Source organism: Marasmius oreades, chromosome 10 (genome assembly GCF_018924745.1).
Source record: "Marasmius oreades isolate 03SP1 chromosome 10, whole genome shotgun sequence".
Lineage (NCBI taxonomy): Eukaryota > Fungi > Basidiomycota > Agaricomycetes > Agaricales > Marasmiaceae > Marasmius > Marasmius oreades.
Genome location: NC_057332.1, coordinates 88,662 through 107,998, shown reverse-complemented (window position 1 = coordinate 107,998; position 19,337 = coordinate 88,662). Strand labels below are relative to the sequence as shown.

The window sequence follows — 19,337 nt, the reverse complement described above, 5'->3', positions numbered from 1 at the left end:
CCCAAGGATCGACTCCTGACATACCATTTCTGATTTAGTACTCAACTTGTGTGCTGAATAAACTCAACAGTCCCCAAGTTCAACTCATGATTGAGCTCAACCTGGAAGTTCAACTTTGGAGTTCATTCAACACAATCATGAAATGGTATAAAAAGTATTTTAAACCAAGATGATCCAGAGTCTAAGAGAAGTGGAAGGATGGTATGACGTGTGTGTGCCTTCTTTCCCACTTACTATAAAAGGTTATGTGTGACTAATTTCCCTACCAGTAGGTATTACACAGCCACATCCAAAAATGGTAAGTACCCATGGGACCACATGCAGGTGTAACACAATCAAAATCATTAACATCAGCCTTCATTGGTTCTATACTTTATTAACAATAATACTAGTCACTATTACACTACACTGCATTTTGTACTTATTATATTCTTCTACTTGTTCTCAAGTACTTTAGAGTAACACAGTTTAGTTGAACTGCACAGTTGAACTCAATTTGGGTCAACTTGCAGTTGAACTTACTCTTTAGTTTAATGTTACTTTAATATTATATGTAGTTCAATATCTATTAAACCACAGTTTGATTATCTGCACTTCAAAGTGATCTGTTCTCAACTAACCTTGTCCTGCTGTAGCACTGGCAGCCCTGTGCTTAACCCAAAGCCTGCCTACGTCCAACTGAGCACGAGGAACCTCCTTCTCAACAATCTTCTTAACGGAAGGTTTGGAAGATCTAGTGGCAGGTGAAGCCACAGTCTCGTCGATAAAGGGAGCTTCGACCAAAGGAAGGACTTCACGAGCTCGAGAGCGAGTGAGGTAGAACTGAATAAAGGGTCAGAGTTGGTGCTAAATTAAGAAGGAATAAACAAAAGACATACGTTCACTGGAGCCTCTTCATCTTCGGAATTGGAGTCAAGAATTTCAATGAACTTCAGAGTGGGCTTGAGTTTTTTGGGCTGCAGTTGAGAAGTACTGGAAGAAGGAGGATCACGAGCCTAAGAAAGATTAGGAAGTGAAACAGTTTAAGATGAGGAAAATGACTTACTTTGCGTTTAGAAGAGAAAGGCGCAGGTAAACCAGGGCCAGAGGAAGAGAGACCGGTAGTTCTGGGCAGACCAGACACAAGGGAGGCTACTTGGGATGAACCCAAAGCAGGGACAGCTCGAGATGTACTCAGAGGCGAAGGTGGAGCCAGGCTTGCAGCCACAGGCAACTGAGCTTGGGAGGAAGGCTAGCTGACTCACTGAAAGAGGGCGGCGACGATAGGGAGTGTCAGGAAGATAGCGAGGTAGGACAGTAGGTTGAAAATTAAAGACCTAGCACTGCTAGTTAGTAAAGAACGAAGAAAGGGGACAGAAGAGGAGGTAGACTTACCCCATGAAGCGCAAAGAACTTGTTGATAAAGTGGGGCAAATACCGCCAATCATCGTGTTCGAAACTGTAGTCGTGTGACATGAAGGAGATATGCACGAGCATGGCTACAGCAGGCAACATCCAGTCTTCCCCCTCAAATCTGACGATAGCGTGGTGAATATCTCCCTGAGAAAGAATATTAGAAAGATCTAGAAGTCGAAAGAAAGAGGAGATGCACCAGCTTAGAGCTAAATTCCTGAAACTCCTTCTGGATCTGGGGAAATCCATAATTCTCCAGAGAAGAGGCATTCATTTGAATTTGCAGCACCCAAGTGTGCAAATCATGGAGTTTGGATTCCAAGCCTTGAAGATATATATTTTTTGGTGCAGCCGGAGGGAGGGTGCGACCCTTGCCTTTCGTCGAAGAAGATATAGTAGACACTACATGACAATGTCAGCGACGAGTGAGCATGGGACAGAGAGCATAGCGTGACTCCCCAGAGCAAACTCTGGAGAGTCCCCGCCACCATAGAACTCATCTAATGAAGAACTGGGGTGTTGTTGAAGTGCAGAAATGAAAGTAAGGATATGCAGGAGCATAGCGAAGATGGGGGGGACTTAGAAAAGAAAGAAAGAAGGGTGGTTGAGCATATAAGTTCAACATATGCACCACAAAACAAATAAGTGTAAAGCCTGAGTAAGAATTCGAACAAGCACCTGACTAGAAAGGTCTAGAAGTTTGGAAATTAAAGCCTCGAGGCTCGGGATGGAACAGAGAGAGCAAAATGAAACAAAAATTGAAAGTTGATGCCAGAACTTTGGATTATAGGAGTAGTGGTGCGATCAAGTCATGTGCGATCAAAAATCTAGCTGTTTTGGGAAGATTAGCACTTGACTGACAGAGCTTCAAATGCGAAACCTTCTAAGGTCAAATTCGATGATAGCGTTAGCATTGAGGATTATCAGAGAGGAGGTGTGTTATAAGAGGTTAGCTTGCAAATAGCGCAAGCTAGCGCTTTGAGATAAGAGCACCGAAGAGCAGACATGAGCTGTATGCGACTACACAACGCTAGCCCAGTCTATTCGAATGGACTGAGGACAGTCCTCATTTGTTTGGGGGAGATAATTGTCATGAACTGAACCAGGAGTAGTACCTACTGCCGACTTTTCCTCCTATACAGTCAACTGCAGTTGGACTCGGCGTACGGTCAAGGGAGATATCATGTGAAATAGGTCGATTCATAGGAGAGTACTCCTAATCTTAGAGAAGGGGTCATCAGTATAGGAGTACAACCCTTTCTACTAGATAGGTATATAAGGAGTACTTAGTGGTAGATATTTCCCTAGAATTTGATGTCCTTTGTCCTTTGTCCTTTGTCCTTTGTCCTTTGTCCTTTGTCCTTTGTCCTTTGTCCTTTGTCCTTTGTCTTCCTTTATATCCTTTCCTATCCTTACCTTTCGCCTCTGCCCCATTCACAGGTCGCCTTTATTAGGGGACTCGCCATCTAATCGTAGTCCGGACTCGTCCTAGAGTCCCTTCTCCCGTGTTAGAGTACAGGATGGGGTATGCATGGATTAGGTTACATGTATGTGGTACACTACACTGGTGTATGTTGGGTACCGTCTATTGTATGCTCTCGTTGTCACTGGAGTACCGGCTTGTGAGGATACAGTCCTCATCGTAGGACGCTCTTATCGCCGAAGGTCTACTCTCGTTATAGGAGTACGGTTTGTTGTATGGCTCACCACACGGTTCACGGATATTCACGATACCAAACATCATCATTATTCATTCTCCTTGGTTGCCAGCTCTTGTCATCCTCTATTGCCGATAGGCCCATAGGATGGTCCACCAGCATTAGTCTGGAGTATGATCTCGTAGTAGATTGGAGTACCGGGGTTTGGTACCCCTTGGAGTATGCCCTACGTGGGTGTTGGGTTGTTTTAGGCATATGCTATCCTCAGCGTCAGGGCTCGAGGCCCGGCATATGCATAGGCAGTTCACCCTCCTGACAATAATGCAACTTTTGGCCTCTACGCTACATTAGGTCCATTTTAGCACAAATACTAAGTGCTTTGGAACGATATAGACATTGTATGAGAACTAGAGTGAGCCTGAGCTGCTAGTTAAAGCTTATGGCTGCTAGTAGAGTGCGCTAGTACAGCTGAGAAACAGCTAGAGAGCATCCCATAGAGCTAGCCTGAAAACTGTAAGGGCCTGTTCGGGTGAATGGCTTAGCTTAGCTTCCCATGCCAGATCATGTATTTTAGGGTTTATTAGGGTTACTATTAAGCTGTCACTCTTTTGTCACCCATGGCACATGGCTAAGCTCGTGACCGTCCGTTCTTTTTGAACTCTGATGCAGTTCGGGCAGTTCGGGTAAGGAATCATGTTCATTTCACACTCCGCTGATGGCATTAACATATCTCAAGTTGACACATTCTGGGACGACAGGTCGAATCTAGTACATGGTTGGTACATGGTATGTCTCTTCCTAAAAAGGATAATCAGTAGCAAATCGGCAGTCACATACTGTCATGAACTGAATTCTCTAGAACCACTGCACCCAATGAGTGGGGTTTTAAGACTTATGCAGCGAGCAGACAAATGCAACAACAACGACAAGGGTGGCCACCAAGGCGACGAGATTCACACTAAGGTAATTACTTACTGACAAAGACTTGAGAACGCTGGGGAATCATTAAAAAGGCTCAACCAAAAATACTGAAAAGACTTGAGAGGACAGGAAACTGAGGCACAGATAGGGAAAAAGAAATATATTGAGCAAAACTAATGAGAAAGAGACACTAGAGACAAAAGGAAACAAACTAAACACAAGGCAAACTGGGGGGTTAAAACAACAAGGTTAGAAATATGGCTAGATACAATGGGGACTTTATACTACTGAGTTACTTACTGTGCAAAGCTGTGTAAAAATGCCCAAGATGCCCAGAATGCCCAGAATGCCCAGAAAATTCAATTTCAGGCATTTCTAGAGGCTAAATCCTGTCTTGGAAACAGAACAATCCATGACACATACCCACTTATAACAAAGTCAATAGCAAGGGAATCACAAAGCTCTTCCTTGATCGGGTTTGGAGAGATTTCATGTCAGGAGGGTGAACTGCCTATGCATATGCCGGGCCTCGAGCCCTGACACTGAGGATAGCATACGCCTAAAACAACCCAACACCCACGTAGGGCATACTCCAAGGGGTACCAAACCCCGGTACTCCAACCTACTACGAGATCATACTCCAGACTAATGCTGGCGGACCATCCTATGGGCCTATTGGCAATAGAGGATGACAAGAGCTGGCAACCAAGGAGAATGAATAATGATGATGTCCGGTATTGTAATATCCGTGAACCGTGTGGTGAGCCGTACAACGAACCATACTCCTATGACGAGAGTAGACCTTCGGCGATGAGAGTGTCCTACGATGAGGACCATATCCTCACAAGCCGTACTCCAGTGACAACGAGAGCATACAATAGACGGTACCCAACATACACCAGTGTAGTGTACCACATACATGTAACCTAATCTATGTGTACCCCATCCTGTACTCTAACACGGGAGAAGGGACTCTAGGACGAGTCTGGACTACGATTAGGCGGTGAGTCTCTAATAAAGGCGACCTGGGCAACGTCGAGCGACAGAGTGAATGGGGCAGAGGCGAAAGGCAAGGATAGGAAAGGATATTAAGGAAGACAAAGGATAAAGGACAAAGGACAAAGGACAAAGGACAAAGGACAAAGGACATCAAATTCTAGGGAAAATATCTACCACTAAGTACTCCTTATATACCTATCTAGTAGAAAGGGTTGTACTCCTATACTGATGACCCCTTCTCTAAGATTAGGAGTACTCTCCTATGAATCGACCTCTTTCACATGATATCTCCCTTGATCATATGCCGAGTCCAACCACAGTTGACCGTATAGGAGGAAAAGTCGACGGTAGGTACTACTCCTGGTTCAGTTCATGACATTTCAGCCTCCTGGAATGGGTAATCAGCGATCAGGGTACCGTATTCATCTCCAAGTTCCTGAAGGCACTATACAACATTTTGGGTATCAAAATGAACGTATCGACAGTGTATCGACAGTGTATCACCCACAAACGGACGGTCAAACAGAACGTGTCAACATGGAGATTGAACAATACCTGTGAAGCTTCTGTAATTGGAGACAGGACGACTGGGATGAGTGGATTCCTATGGCGGAGTTCTGCTACAATGACCATGCTCACAGTTCAAAAGGGTACTCCCCATTCTACTTGACATGTGGTTTCCACCCTTGGAAGGTAACTGAGCGCTTTACAAAGACAAACAATGAAACAGTGCAGGAATTCTTTGCCAGGCTTAATCGAGCACACAACGACATGCAAGCATGCCTTCATCGCAATGCAGAGCTCATGAAGGAGTACTATGACGCTAAGCAAAGGCTGGCAGAGGATTACAAAGCTGGTGATCTGGTCTACCTCAAGGGAAAGAACGTTAGGACAGAGTGACCATCAGTAAAGCTTGAAGACAAGCGCTATGGCCCCTTTAAAATTATCGAAAACATTGGCAGCTCGTCCTACAAGGTGGACCTTCCCACGACATGGAAGTGTTTACACAACATCTTTCATACAGTACTCTTAACCAGTCACTGGCCATTCGTTGCTGAACATCAGGAGGAGGACGTATCCCAAGACCCAGCAAGTGTCGAGGATGGTGAGGCTGTATGGGACATGGAGGAAGTATTAGACTCCAAAATGGTGTACAATCGTTGGATGAAGACTTCTGCCTTACATTACCTTGTCAAATAGCTCACTTATCCCTTATTGGAGTCAACATGGGAACCAGTTGACAATTTCAGCGATGGGTGCAAGAAATTGTTTGAGAAGTTCCATTGCTCCAATCCAGGTGCTCCACGATGGATTAATACAGTCCTACCATTTTGACCACAAGAGAAGTACACAGAAAGTACTCAAAAGAGCCAACCCTTGGTATATGGGATAACCACTAAGCCTTTGAGGACAAAGGCCCTTAAGGGAGGGGTAATGTCACAAACTCACTGTACTCCAAGTACTCCACCATAGTACCCTGCATGTAGTCATGGCCCTTTCCATCAACATACTCAATTGTCTCAATTCCCACGATCATCCCCTCGTCAACTCCTTAAAGCTTCTTACTGTCGACCATCCTGTCTGACCTGCAATCGCCATAGACCATTGTAGATAGGGAGGCCTCTGCCCCTTTGACTCCTTTACTGCTTAAGTAGTGTAGTATATAAGTACTCCAAGTGTACTGTAGAACCCTACTCTTGTCTGGTCAATTCTACCTAGAAGTCATTTTTTTCCTCTTCATTGTCAGCTCACCTCACTCAAGGATCAGCTCCTGACAGGAATGTCAGGGAACAGTTGGACTGAGGTATGTTGAATGTGGCATTTTTCTTTGTTCTGATTTTTGCTAATGCTGTACATCTTTGCTAGGTATGTCAGCATAGTGTATACAGGGTGGAAAAAATCAAGATACAGAGGATATAGCCAATGATAGTGACAATGCAAAACTCAACTGTTGAATGAAGCTGGTGAGGATAGGTTGGCATTGGCCAGGACTGGTGATGATAGAGTGAGATTCTCATTGTCAAGTGGAGACACAGGAAGAAGAGATGATGGCAAGAAAAAAGTTTGGCAGGGAATCGGCTCTTGGAGGATTGGAGAGTACCCAAAATATTGGGATATAATTCATATATCAGAACACAGTACACATTAGATTTGTAAGTATTTTCTTCACTGTGTTCGGCATAGTTGTCTGACAAGGGACTGTTCTTGTAACCTTCTTCCCCTGTAGCCATCTTTGACTGTGTCTTCTTCTTTGAAATGCAAATTGTCTCCAGACATGGAGTACTGGTCTATTTCTTCCAGGGAAGGACTGCTGTTACTACAGACTGATTGTTGGCCACCACTGTAATATCCAGTAATGTCAACATGATCATGCCGGGCTTCTTTGTCAGGTATGTTGTATCCACCACAGGGATTACAATCTGACTCATAATTATCCTCAGTATTGTTGTAGGGACCATTATTGGGCAGAGGTCCTTCAACATCTTCTGAAGCAGGTAAGTAATCTTGAAGGTGGTCTTCTAAAATCAAGCTCATCCAAGAAACAAGTTTGGTCTCTGTTAGGAGTCGTGCACATTCACGGGCTCACTATGACTATCAGGACTGATGGGGATTAGAGGCAACTGTATATAGTTAGAGTAACTACTTGTACAGTAGGTTTGGTGAATGCTTATGGTGATCTTTGCAAAGTAAAGGTGATTGGATGGTATGGTTGAAAGACTTTGATGCTTATAACAATGTTACAAGGTAGTAATTGAGGTGATTCACACAGTGAGTGGGCTTATAGGTTGAATATTGTATATTCAACAGTAAAAACAAGAGGTAAGAGTTCAGAAGTTAGGCAACTTGGGGGGAAAAGGTACAAAAAATATCTAGGTTGAGGTTTCGAGAAGAAACCTCAAAGTTTATATAGTCTACTATGTATATACTTATTTATATACTTATTTAACGAACGTGGGCTATTGTATGTATTTCGAGATGAGGTGTACATTCGGCACAGGGTTCTCAGGGAATTTAATAAAGGGGTCCCTGGGGAATGGGGCCTTCTTGGAAAGGGGTACTCAGGGTACTCAGAAAGGGGTGCTCGGTGAGGCTGTACAACTGTGTGTATGGCTGAATTGGGTAGGGATTGCTGGTAAAAAATTATTGGGGGGGCTGACATGCTTCAGTGGGACAGAAAAGTGCACAGAGAAAAGTAGGACGAGATTAGTTGAGAACAGATCGCTTTGAAGCACAGATAATCAAACTGTGGTTTAATAGATATTGAACTGCATATAATATTAAATTAACATTAAACTAAAGAGCAAGTTCAACTGCAAGTTGACCCAAATTGAGTTCAACTGTGCAGTTCAACCAAACTGCATTACTCTAAGGTACTTGTGAAATGTTGGGTTTTTATACTAAGTAATTCTAACCTCTAAGAACAAGTAGAAGAATATGATAAGTACAAAATGCAGTGTAGTGTAATAGTGAGTAGCATTATTGTTAATAAAGTATAGAACCAATGAAGGCTGATGTTAATGATTTTGATTGTGTTACACCTGCGTGTGGTCCCGTGGGTACTTACCATTTTTGGATGTGGCTGTGTAAAACCTACCAGTAGGGAAATTAGTCACACATAACCTTTTATAGTAAGTGGGAAAGAAGGCACACACACGTTATACTATCCTTCCACTTCTCTTAGACTCTGGATCATCTTGGTATAAAATACTTTTTATACCATTTCATGATTGTGTTGAATGAACTCCAAAGTTGAACTTGGGGGAGTTCAACATACAGTTGAACTTCCAGGTTGAGCTCAATCATGAGTTGAACTTGATTTTGTTCAAGTTTGAGTTGAACTTGAGGACTGTTGAGTTTATTCAGCACACAAGTTGAGTACTAAATCAGAAATAGTATTTTATACCAAGATGAACTAGAGTCTAAGAGAAGTGGAAGGATGGTATGACGTGTGTGTGCCTTCTTTCCCACTTACTATAAAAGGTTATGTGTGACTAATTTCCCTACTGGTAGGTTTTACACAGCCACATCCAAAAATGGTAAGTACCCACGGGACCACACGCAGGTGTAACACAATCAAAATCATTAACATCAGCCTTCATTGGTTCTATACTTTATTAACAATAATGCTACTCACTATTACACTACACTGCATTTTGTACTTATCATATTCTTCTACTTGTTCTTAGAGGTTAGAATTACTTAGTATAAAAACCCAACATTTCACAAGTACCTTAGAGTAATGCAGTTTGGTTGAACTGCACAGTTGAACTCAATTTGGGTCAACTTGCAGTTGAACTTGCTCTTTAGTTTAATGTTAATTTAATATTATATGTAGTTCAATATCTATTAAACCACAGTTTGATTATCTGCGCTTCAAAGCGATCTGTTCTCAACTAACCTCGTCCTGCTGTAGGCACAGATCGTAACAGTCTCCTACAGAGTTATGATGGCTTCTGATGTCATGAACAAGACCTACATCAATATTGTCAGCAATTTCCTCTTCATTCCAGAGTTGTTCCATACTGTATCATCAAGATCAGCTTGATATTTGACTTTCTTTGGCTGGTTGTTAACCAGATCCCAGGTATGTTCTTCCTCACTCATTTGCTCTGAGTACAGATGATCATTGAGTTCATATTTAGGCTCAAAGTAGCTTTGACCAGGACTCAGGTCAGATATGTAATATATACTGTTGTTGGAGGAAGGGGGTGAACTGGGGTTTAGATTGGTGGGTTGGTATGATATTTGAGGTAGGTTTGGGTTGATTGGGTTAAGTTGACATAGTAGATACAGTATTGACCTCATTATTATATAATATATTATATATCTTGTAATATAGAAGTACTACAAACACCCAAAATGTTGTCTAGCAGTAAAGAACTGCTTGGCACTAGTCAACTTAGCATTTAGAAAGATAGTTAGTTGCAGAGAACACAGGGGACTCAGAGGGGATTCTGGCAGGTAAGTCTGGTATAGACTCAGTTGATACGTTCATTCACAGATGGACAGTTAGATTTAGAGAAAAGAAATAGATTGAAGAATAGGAGAAATACTGATAGTGAGGGAGAATAGTGAGGTTGGAAGACCAAGCAGGATAGTACATGGGTTTATATAATACTTAGCTAGCTAGTGTGGAATTATAAGATTTTCTTACTGAACATCCGATTAAGAGTGTTAAAAACTCTCCATAAACGGGCATTGCATTTATACCAAGATACATATACAGGGTGGCAGCTTCACTGGTGCAGGTTTGATTTTGGTTTCTTCTCATCTCTGCCTGCTACTAGTTCTCCAGTCTTACTTATCTTACAAGTATCTTCATCATGTCTATTCAAAACATTTGATTCTGAAGAGCAATAAATGAGACAGAATCCTTGTAAACATCTATCCAGGTCATATAATCACAAAATTTGAATTCAGAACACAATCCTTGTCTCTGGGAACAGTCCTTCAGTCACCAAACACATCTAGAGCCTCTTCAAGAGTTGGGTATTGATAGGGTAAGGAAGAAAATATTCATGTTCTACATTCATGTCTAGACCTTCTCAACAGTTGGAATAGCTGATGTCTCCTCCACTCCTTGTGTGTCATTGACAGTAATGCCAGGCTGAGTTTGTAACTGGAAGTTGTTAATTGCTTGCCTTGTGCCAGTTTGTTGAGTCTGTTGACTAACCTGAACATCAGCAACTTGGGATGTTGATATTGTCTGCTGAACATTTTCAACAGATTTTCCATATGCCATCCGAGCAATGACTATTGTAGGAGCAAGTCCCTAAGAGGGAACAGTTGAGCTATATATAAAAAGTGGAAACAATTGTGTACTCACAGACATTAAAGCAGAGACAAGTAGAAAATCAAATGGCACAATGCCTGTCTGGGGATTCAATACAAGATTGATCACTACTGCAGTCAACAAGGAACCTGCATATAGCAATCCAGACTCAACACTGACTTTTGAGTCAATATGGAAGCTACAGAAGGGAAGTAGATGTGTACATACATGATAGCTACAATATCATTATATCTTGTATATGTTGATCCTCTTATAGATTGCCTTGCTTGACGGGTAATCCACCAAATGCGTCCACCTTTTATTGAAAAAAACAGTGCTATCAGTGTATCTGCAATATAATGAAGGTAAATGGACTTACCAGTCAAGAATGTCAATATAATTTGAAAAACAGCTATTCCTATTTCTGCTCCATTGTCAATGAAGCTTGCTTTCAATCTAAGGTGAATATTTTCAGGTTTTGATGAATTGCCATATCCAATTATGGCAACAATGATACACCCAAGGTCAATGCCTGTTTCAATGATTATCAACACATCAGAGGATAAAGCTCTCAACAATGAAGCAAACCATTCAGAACACTTGCAGCCAGAACAAGTAGAAACAAAACAAGTTTGTTTGAATTGAAAATGAGATAGCAGCGATAAATCTATGAAGAAGGTTAGCTATTACTAGATGGTGCCTATTCAAAAGCTTTGAATGGCTTACAAGCATTGTATCAGCTATTGAACTTAGATTATTGATATCAGCAGGACTCCACATTAAACAGTAATGATCTAAATGTGCATACTTCATAAGAGTTGAAATTATATTTCTTGTTGCACTACATTGAATGAATATGAGTGGGAGAGAAGTGATCAGAAATTACTCACCCCCAAGCAGCCTTTTGATTATCTCCATTGAGGTAGGGGATCAATAAAGTGTAATCCTTTGTTGTTGCAGCATGGAAGTCTATGAAGGCTTGCCGAGATATTCCCCAAGCATCGACAGAAGTGTAGATAGTTGCTAGTATAAAGAGAACTATATTGCCCCCTTTATACAGCCTGTGGACAGGATTAGGCTGGAAAAAGAGAATATAAATTGATAATCCAAATATAAAACAGTAGATTCCTGCAATTAGGGTGGATATTAGCATGTTATTAGAGATATTGTTAGAAAGTATATGTGCCATATATGAAGAATAGCATCTATAGAGCAGTAATTTCAGCATTTACTAATATTAAATATGTGAACAATACAAACAGAGAGAGTGGAGAATGTGCAAGTGAGAATAACCTCAGCACTGAGAAAGGGTGCTAGAGCCTGTTCAAGTTCACTTGTAGAAGACATAGTAGAGTGGATATTGATATTTGCTTGTGATAAGATGAGGTGAGAAAAGACTCAAATGATGGCCCAGTAAGTACGTAGTTTGGGCTTTTATAAAGAGCTACAAGAGCTAAAATTGTTGAACAATATATCCTATCTGATATTGATGATTTTGAAACTAAATCATAAAATTTTCCTTGCTTTCAATTGAATAAAGTCGGGTTTGTATAAAGCACTAGGATATAGGCAAAAAAACAAACATACTTCTGAGCAACTTGGGTTTCATTCAGACCTTGTTAAAAAATGATTAAAATCACTGCATCTGTTCTGACCAATGTAATGATGTTGGGGGGCTGAGTGGAATATATGTTTCAGTGATGTGATAAATCAGAGAACAGATTTTTCCCTTCTATAACTTCAACTCATTTTTTCTTATTTTCACTGCCTTGAGTTAAAATCTTGATGTCCATAGTAGTTATAAAAATTACCTGATTTCTAATGGAGCCAGTTATAGTTATTGAAGAATTATATTAAAAAGATGGTTTTCATTTATTTTGAGATATTGGTTATCTAGTTTCTGTGTAGAAAGTCAGTGGTATAATGTCTCAACCACTTCAGAATATACCTGCAGGATGAATATCTATACACACTCGCTGACAAAACTCCTGAATTCATCATGTTTTGAACTGTCAAATTCTTGAGGTTTCTTGATCTCAAGTGTCATGAACTGGACCAGAGGTACTACCCCTACCTTCCAGTAACCACTCTTGGAGTCAACTACAATCAGATTCAGCGCACGATCAAGGGAATATCATATGAAAAACCTGGTTCATAGGAGAGTACTCCTGATCTTAGGAGAAGGCATAGCAAGTATAGGAATGCAGCCCTTTTCATAGATAGGTATATAAGGAGTACTTAGTAGTAGGTAGTTTCCCTAGAATTTGATCTCCTGTTACTTTACTGATGCGTGGTTCCTGGGTTGTTCTTGGGTCTGTCGCCTTCACATTTTACACCCATGATATAGCACAGAAGCAAAAAGCCTGCCAACAATAACGAGACAAAATCTCAAGTTAAAACACTTGGTTGCCACTGAAAAAAAAAATAAAATAAAATTCTGTCCACAAAAACAGGGTTATGAGTAGTAAAGTCTGTTCTTTGTTCAATGACCTTCTTACTCATTTGAATTCAGGGTTTCTGCTCACCCTGGTGGCATCACTCCTGTCTTTTTCACGAGGGGATTCCAGGACCAACTGGTTCAATTAGCTGTAGGGGTTACAGTTACCAGTGCGTAATATAAGAGGGCAGTGGCCAGTGCAACGAAAAGATCAAGAAGAAATGGGAAGATCGGTTCAGAGAGTCACCCCGATACCGAAGGATGTTTCCCCCACGATCTCCTGCCAAATTCAACCTCGCTCACACAGTTCTAGTCGGTCTACCCCGACAATGGTGCAGCCTAGTTGTGCAACTCCAATCTGGCCACATCGGCCTGAACGCCCACCTGAACCGGATCCATAGATCACCCTCCCCATACTGCGACAACTGCACTGCAATAGGAAACTCGACGCCTGAAACTGTTGACCACTACCTCTTTGAATGCCCCACATACCGGAAAGAACGTCACATGTTGAAGCAACAGATAGGCCGAGGAGCGAACTCCCTAACTGAGCTTCTACTCGGAAAGAAAGACAACCTGAAGGAACTGGTTAAATATGTTGGCCACACAGGCCGACTTAAAACGATATTCGGTGAGCTACACTCAAATGACTAAATGACTGATGACTACGCAACAGATAGGCCCACCACAGAACGACAATCCATCCAAAGCAACTGAGTCGAAACGAAAACAAAACTCCACCAACCCCACATGATCCTCCCTCATATCCCAACCTGTCAGTCATGACGCTTGCCTACCACGGTAGGCGGATGTACGCACAAGTTTCTCAATATGCGACCTCGAGCACTCTTCGGTCGGATGCCAACAGCTGCCAAAAACAGGGCTAGGACGCCTTGGACCAGCGGGGGATTCCTATCCGTCGCTGGGGCTTTCAGTGTGGCACCTAGATATGTAGATACCCAGCATGTCCCACATTCCACAGTAGCTGATGTGCATCTTGGGCGTATCCACCCCCACACACAATAAAATGATTCCAAAAAAAAAAAAAAAAACTAGAACTTTCATGCAGAGGATGGTGGAAGAAAATGAAAAAGTTGTGCAAGGATTCCGGCGCTTTCCCTTTGGCCTGCCCTCAATGACAATAGCAAGTTAGCTCTGGTCAGAGTAGTTCAGTTTCTCAGATGAGGAGTAATCGTTCACAAATCAATTCATGTGCAGTGGAGAGTAAGAAAGGTTACTTATAAATTACTTATAAAAGGCACAGTTGAAAGATGACGGGTGGCTTAGATATTTGTGGCATGGGGTCTCCATTTATCAACAGTGGAACTGTTTCTAACATGGAATGGGTCAGATAGCTAAACTCAAATAGTGTCACCACAACAATTGTATTAGCTTCTAGATTAACAACTTGGATGCCTCTATCATCCTTTCCCCATAAGTGTATACATTGCAACTTGTGATTCTACGGTGGTGGTACACCATACTTTTATCCTCGAACCTGTTAAATATCTGGGACCATAGTACAATAATAAATAAATACCCATTCAACCCATCCAACCCATAAATTACTAAACAGGAATACCTGACGTCCCCTTCCTAAGCTGGAGATTCTTTCTTTATCGGTGGTATCGGAGACATCTGATACTCCACATCAGTACCCGTACCCGAGTTTGAATTTGACTCCAAGTTCAAATCCATATTCGAGTCCCCCTCCACATTCAAATTTCCCATAAGCGTAACCCTTGGATCCAAACTAAAATCTTCCAAACCCATAATGGTCGATACTACTCCTGGTGCGGGTGCAGCCCGGAAGGATGTGGTCTGGGTTTGGTGGTGGGGGTCGTGGCGCTGAGTGGTGTTTTGGTGGGAGTGTTTGAATTCCCAATGTCGGAGGTAGAGGAGGAAACGAGCGGTTAGGAGGCCAGAGAGGCTGGTAAAAGACGGATCAGAAAAGCGGCGGCGGGCTCATCACGAATGGGGCGAGTTCTTAGTACTTACGGTAGAGTAAAGGCGTTTAGAACGTGTTGAACGTATAAGCCTGCCTGTCAACGTGAATGACGTATGCGGTCAGTGTCGGATATGAGGACAAGAGGACGGGAGACCGTTCATATACCTGTACACGTTGTAAAGTTGCAGTGGGAACCTGAGAAAAGAAAAGAGGCGGTGAGTGAGGACCGGGGAATGGTATCAGCAATGAGTTTGAACAAGAGGAATCAAAGTGGAAGTGATGACAGCAATCAGCGGGAATGGAAGGTGGACTTACAAAGTTGAGAACTAATGTACATGTTGTGGTCAATGATACGACGCTTTTTTTGGACAGTTCCGTAAGACACCAAAGAAGTTCGATGTAAGGGCGCCGTAGCTCACCTAAAATAAAATACACCTGTTTAGGTGACCCGGCACGTGAGACAACGTCGGAACAGTCGAGGGAAACCCCAAAAACTCACCTTGTTCAAATATGAGGTACAAAAATCCTCCCTTATGATTACTCCACGGGCCGCCCGCTCGAAACGCTTGGACAGAGCGGATGATCGTCAAAATAGCGGACGAATATTCAAAGGCGACCATCAACACGGATAAAATTGCGCTCGCTATAAAGATTGATTGATTTGAGATTCGAGATGTTAATGACCCCGCATCCCACTTACCTTCGTTCCCGCTGGGTCATGTTTTCAGATCAAGTTCGATCCGCATTTCGTCAGATAAGACGGGGGCTTCAGATGGGAGGGACGAACTCACATGCGGACAGGCGGCAGTTTTGGCACGCAAGCGAGGTTGGGAACGTGTAGCTGATAGAATAAAAGGTGGGTAGGTTAGTATTGAGGGAAAGGCCGACTTCAATGAGAAACTCACGACGTCAAGAATGATGCAAGCTAGTCCTAGTAGTGAGAAGTAGACCAGGATCCATCGATTTCGGTTGTATATTGCGTAGGTTCTAGCAGAGAATGCGACTGACCGGAAGTTTAGGAATTAGATACTAAGGAACAATTACTAAAACGCCCACCAATGACAGCAGCACGACCGAGGACGCTGAGTGCTCCGATAATCTTGTACCAAGTGTCACAGCTGTCCTCGTAAACAAAAAAACAGAATAATCAGAAATCGGGGTTCTACCACAAGTTCAAGGCTGCTAACTATATGAGGGGAATCAGTTGCGCTCGATCATAGGGGAAGATTAGAATGGCTCACCCTGCTACCAAGCCGACCCCCAATAGCGAGAAGATAGAGTACGTTCGCCACTAACGCGTATCGGCACCAGATGTAGAGAACAGTTGACAAGCGGAATTTGGATCCCCAGATGTATTTGACTTCCATCGGCAAGGTTAAGGCATAGTCGAAGAAGAGGAGGGCTAGACCGGGATAGCTGTCGTGAAAAATAAAAGAAATAGCGTTGAAATTCTATACCTAAACTGGACCATTGGATTTCGAATTGGAGGTAACTGGTAGTGGTAAGGTTATGGATCTGAGAGAAACATGGAAGGGCTTACTGAATGGCAGCGGTCTGTTCTGCTTTACTGACCATCGTCACCAAAAATGTGCTTTGAGGGTGGGGAAACGAAGGCACAAAATATCTGGAAGGTTATATATACAAGTACAATGACCCGTTTAAAGCCATACTTAGAAGAAACGGCGGGTGCCGAGAGTGGCTTGGGGAGACGGAGGTTATTTCCGTTCCTTGACAGCAGTCGTACATTGATCAACAGATTGATGTTCAAACACGGATTTTCCTGGTTATGCCCGGAGGAGCCGACGGCCAAGCTTCCAAGGGTGGGTCGCGGGAGGTTTCTCGCAAAATGGATAGTACTGCATCTGAATTACACTTGCGAATCGTGATTCCACAAGGCTTTCTCTCCGAAAAGTTGAGAATCGAATGGCAAGGTCTGGTAGAGAGAAATAAGATACAAGGACCCTATAACTTGAGACGGTAGAGATTTACCCGTGAGATAGATGTGTATCATCTTCGTTCTTTCCTCCTTCATTACACAGTTTGGGCTATTGTCAACTTGGACGTGACTCAAGTGACAGGACAACAATGAGCGCTGTGATGCTATGATCAGAGAAAACGGAGGAAGGGGCGAACGATGGAAGTTTTGAAAAGGCGAGGCAGTCGTGGGAATATTCGCGGCATATACGCTCCACCGTCTGGTAACCCGCTGATTGAGCTCAAGCTGGGTTCAGCTTTTTTTGCGGTTCCGAACTCGGATAAAACGGGATTTGTCCGAGCATGACAGCATCGAATACGCCATCAGTGGAGTATCATCCTAAAGTAGGCACATAATGTACGTCGGATCGTTCGGCATCCTACAGGGTCCAGAGAAGGATTCAACTCCCTAATGACTAACTTTCTCCTTCCAAGCATCTCATCCCCGTTATTTGGATCAAATCGCTAAAACACTACCAGGAGCTATGTAACGGGTGAATCTCTGAAGATAGGGTACGCCGTCGCCCGCTGTCTTTTATACCATGCTCTTGCACTAACATCCACCGTTGCCGTCTGCATCGAATAGCCGCTACCCTCAAGGTGTCCCTCAACCCAGGATTGACGTGTGTTTCAAACAAACTCCGAGTCAGCGACACTTCCTTAGCCTGTAGCAGCTAGCCCAACCCCACTGGTACTTCTACATTCTAGTGAACAAATGGCTTCCTCGCCAGTAGACAAATTCCAGTACACAAGTATTCCTTGCATAAAATGGCAGTGTTGACGCTCAGAAGCAAACTCAAGGTCTCGGGATTTCAGCCTGAATTTATTATATAGGGCGTACTGTAACCGCCGCAAACGCAGATATATCTACGGTCGAATGATTAAAAGAAACCCTAAACACATAATACCCAATATCCCCAAAGAAAAAGATTTTTCCCATCTTTCTATCTTTGAATCATCCATTTTCCCCCCGAACAGGTTTAGGTGTGTAACCTTCCTCTGGTGCGAGTGTATGAGGAGGTTTACGGAACGCCATAACCAAACTTTTTTTTTCGTTTTCGAGTTTTCTGAAGAAGCAGTAAAAAAAAAGGAAAACAACACAACCCCCCTCCTCGTTTAGTACACCTCACGATGGTTCGCTGTACGGCCATGATGATGTGGTTGCACTTCATACTCGTTCGAATTCCTTTCCCACCCACTATGCTTCGGTTTGGGTAAAACCAAAAATGACGACGGGTTCGGTATGTTCGCCGGTACTAATAAGATAGATGGAAGCAAGAGAGCCAAATGTTGTTGCCCGATTTTACCGTTGGCATTGGCGTTTGCCTATTATAATAAAATGAAATACCGCTCGCCAAAAGTGTAGCGAGGGGGGGGGGGAACTCACGACAGCTTCCTTTACTATTTCGCTCCAAACATCGTCATGGCCTGAGCGAGAACGTCCCAAGTGCTTGTTGGATGCTAGTCTCCGGTGTTCGGCTGCGGCTAACAAACGTCGAAGGGATCAGATTCGTGAGAGTTTAGGGATCGTATTTAACTTACCAATCATACTTTCGAGGAGGATAACAATACTCTGAGCGGCCGTGGACGAAACCTGAACCGTTCTAAAGTAGAATTGATAAAGTCGTCAGTAAGTTCTCGAAACGAGAAACGGTATTATGCCTCCTCACCTAAACATATTCAACGCGCTCTCCAGTTCCTTCCTTCCCTCTTGAAGCGCTCCGACACCCCATTGGTGACAATAATCCACGAGTACCACAATAGACTTTGATTAAGAAAAAAAAAGAGTTCAGCGGGAAAAATGAGCTTGGATGTATACCCCCCCTTGGATGGAACGGACGGCTCACAGCCGTAAAACCGACACACACAACAGACCACCTTCGGAGAAGAACTGTCGTCTGACCGATATCGTATTTGAGGTACTTGAGGATAGCTCTCCCAGAAGCAACGCATTGCTGCGTATAATTACCCTGATGGATGTATAGAAGGTGTCATCACCAACCGTGGCTGAATAAAAGACAGGACTCTACGCACATATCTCTCATCCGTATAACCACGGACCAAAAACGGTCGGTGAAGCGTCATCCTCATCGCTTCTGCCGTAATAAGCGAAACGGTATATTCGATGCTCTTCAATCCTTTGAACGATAGAGAAGACCTCTCCCCTGAAACGCCGGGAGCCTGGAACGCTAAGGGGAGGTCTTTCAACATCGTTAGTAACCTAGAATCGGTCTC

General features: G+C 43.0%; 3 protein-coding genes across 3 annotated transcripts; all 3 read right to left on the bottom strand.

The window, feature by feature from the left end:
* Window positions 1-615: 615 nt before the first annotated feature.
* On the bottom strand, window positions 616-1,953 carry E1B28_002104 (uncharacterized protein; the record flags this gene model as incomplete). Its single annotated transcript, XM_043159018.1, has 6 exons — window positions 616-822; window positions 879-995; window positions 1,046-1,231; window positions 1,375-1,539; window positions 1,592-1,794; window positions 1,848-1,953. 6 exons carry the CDS (start codon window positions 1,951-1,953, stop codon window positions 616-618), a joined length of 984 nt encoding a protein of 327 aa, XP_043002616.1.
* Window positions 1,954-10,506: 8,553 nt separating this feature from the next.
* On the bottom strand, window positions 10,507-12,090 carry E1B28_002103 (uncharacterized protein; the record flags this gene model as incomplete). Its single annotated transcript, XM_043159017.1, has 8 exons — window positions 10,507-10,743; window positions 10,798-10,918; window positions 10,972-11,059; window positions 11,123-11,275; window positions 11,332-11,410; window positions 11,470-11,584; window positions 11,634-11,821; window positions 12,037-12,090. 8 exons carry the CDS (start codon window positions 12,088-12,090, stop codon window positions 10,507-10,509), a joined length of 1,035 nt encoding a protein of 344 aa, XP_043002615.1.
* Window positions 12,091-18,218: 6,128 nt separating this feature from the next.
* Window positions 18,219-19,313, bottom strand: E1B28_002102 (uncharacterized protein; the record flags this gene model as incomplete). Its single annotated transcript, XM_043159016.1, has 6 exons — window positions 18,219-18,428; window positions 18,490-18,587; window positions 18,645-18,706; window positions 18,773-18,867; window positions 18,950-19,072; window positions 19,137-19,313. The coding sequence occupies 6 exons, from the start codon at window positions 19,311-19,313 to the stop codon at window positions 18,219-18,221; spliced, it is 765 nt and encodes a 254-aa protein (XP_043002614.1).
* Window positions 19,314-19,337: the final 24 nt, after the last annotated feature.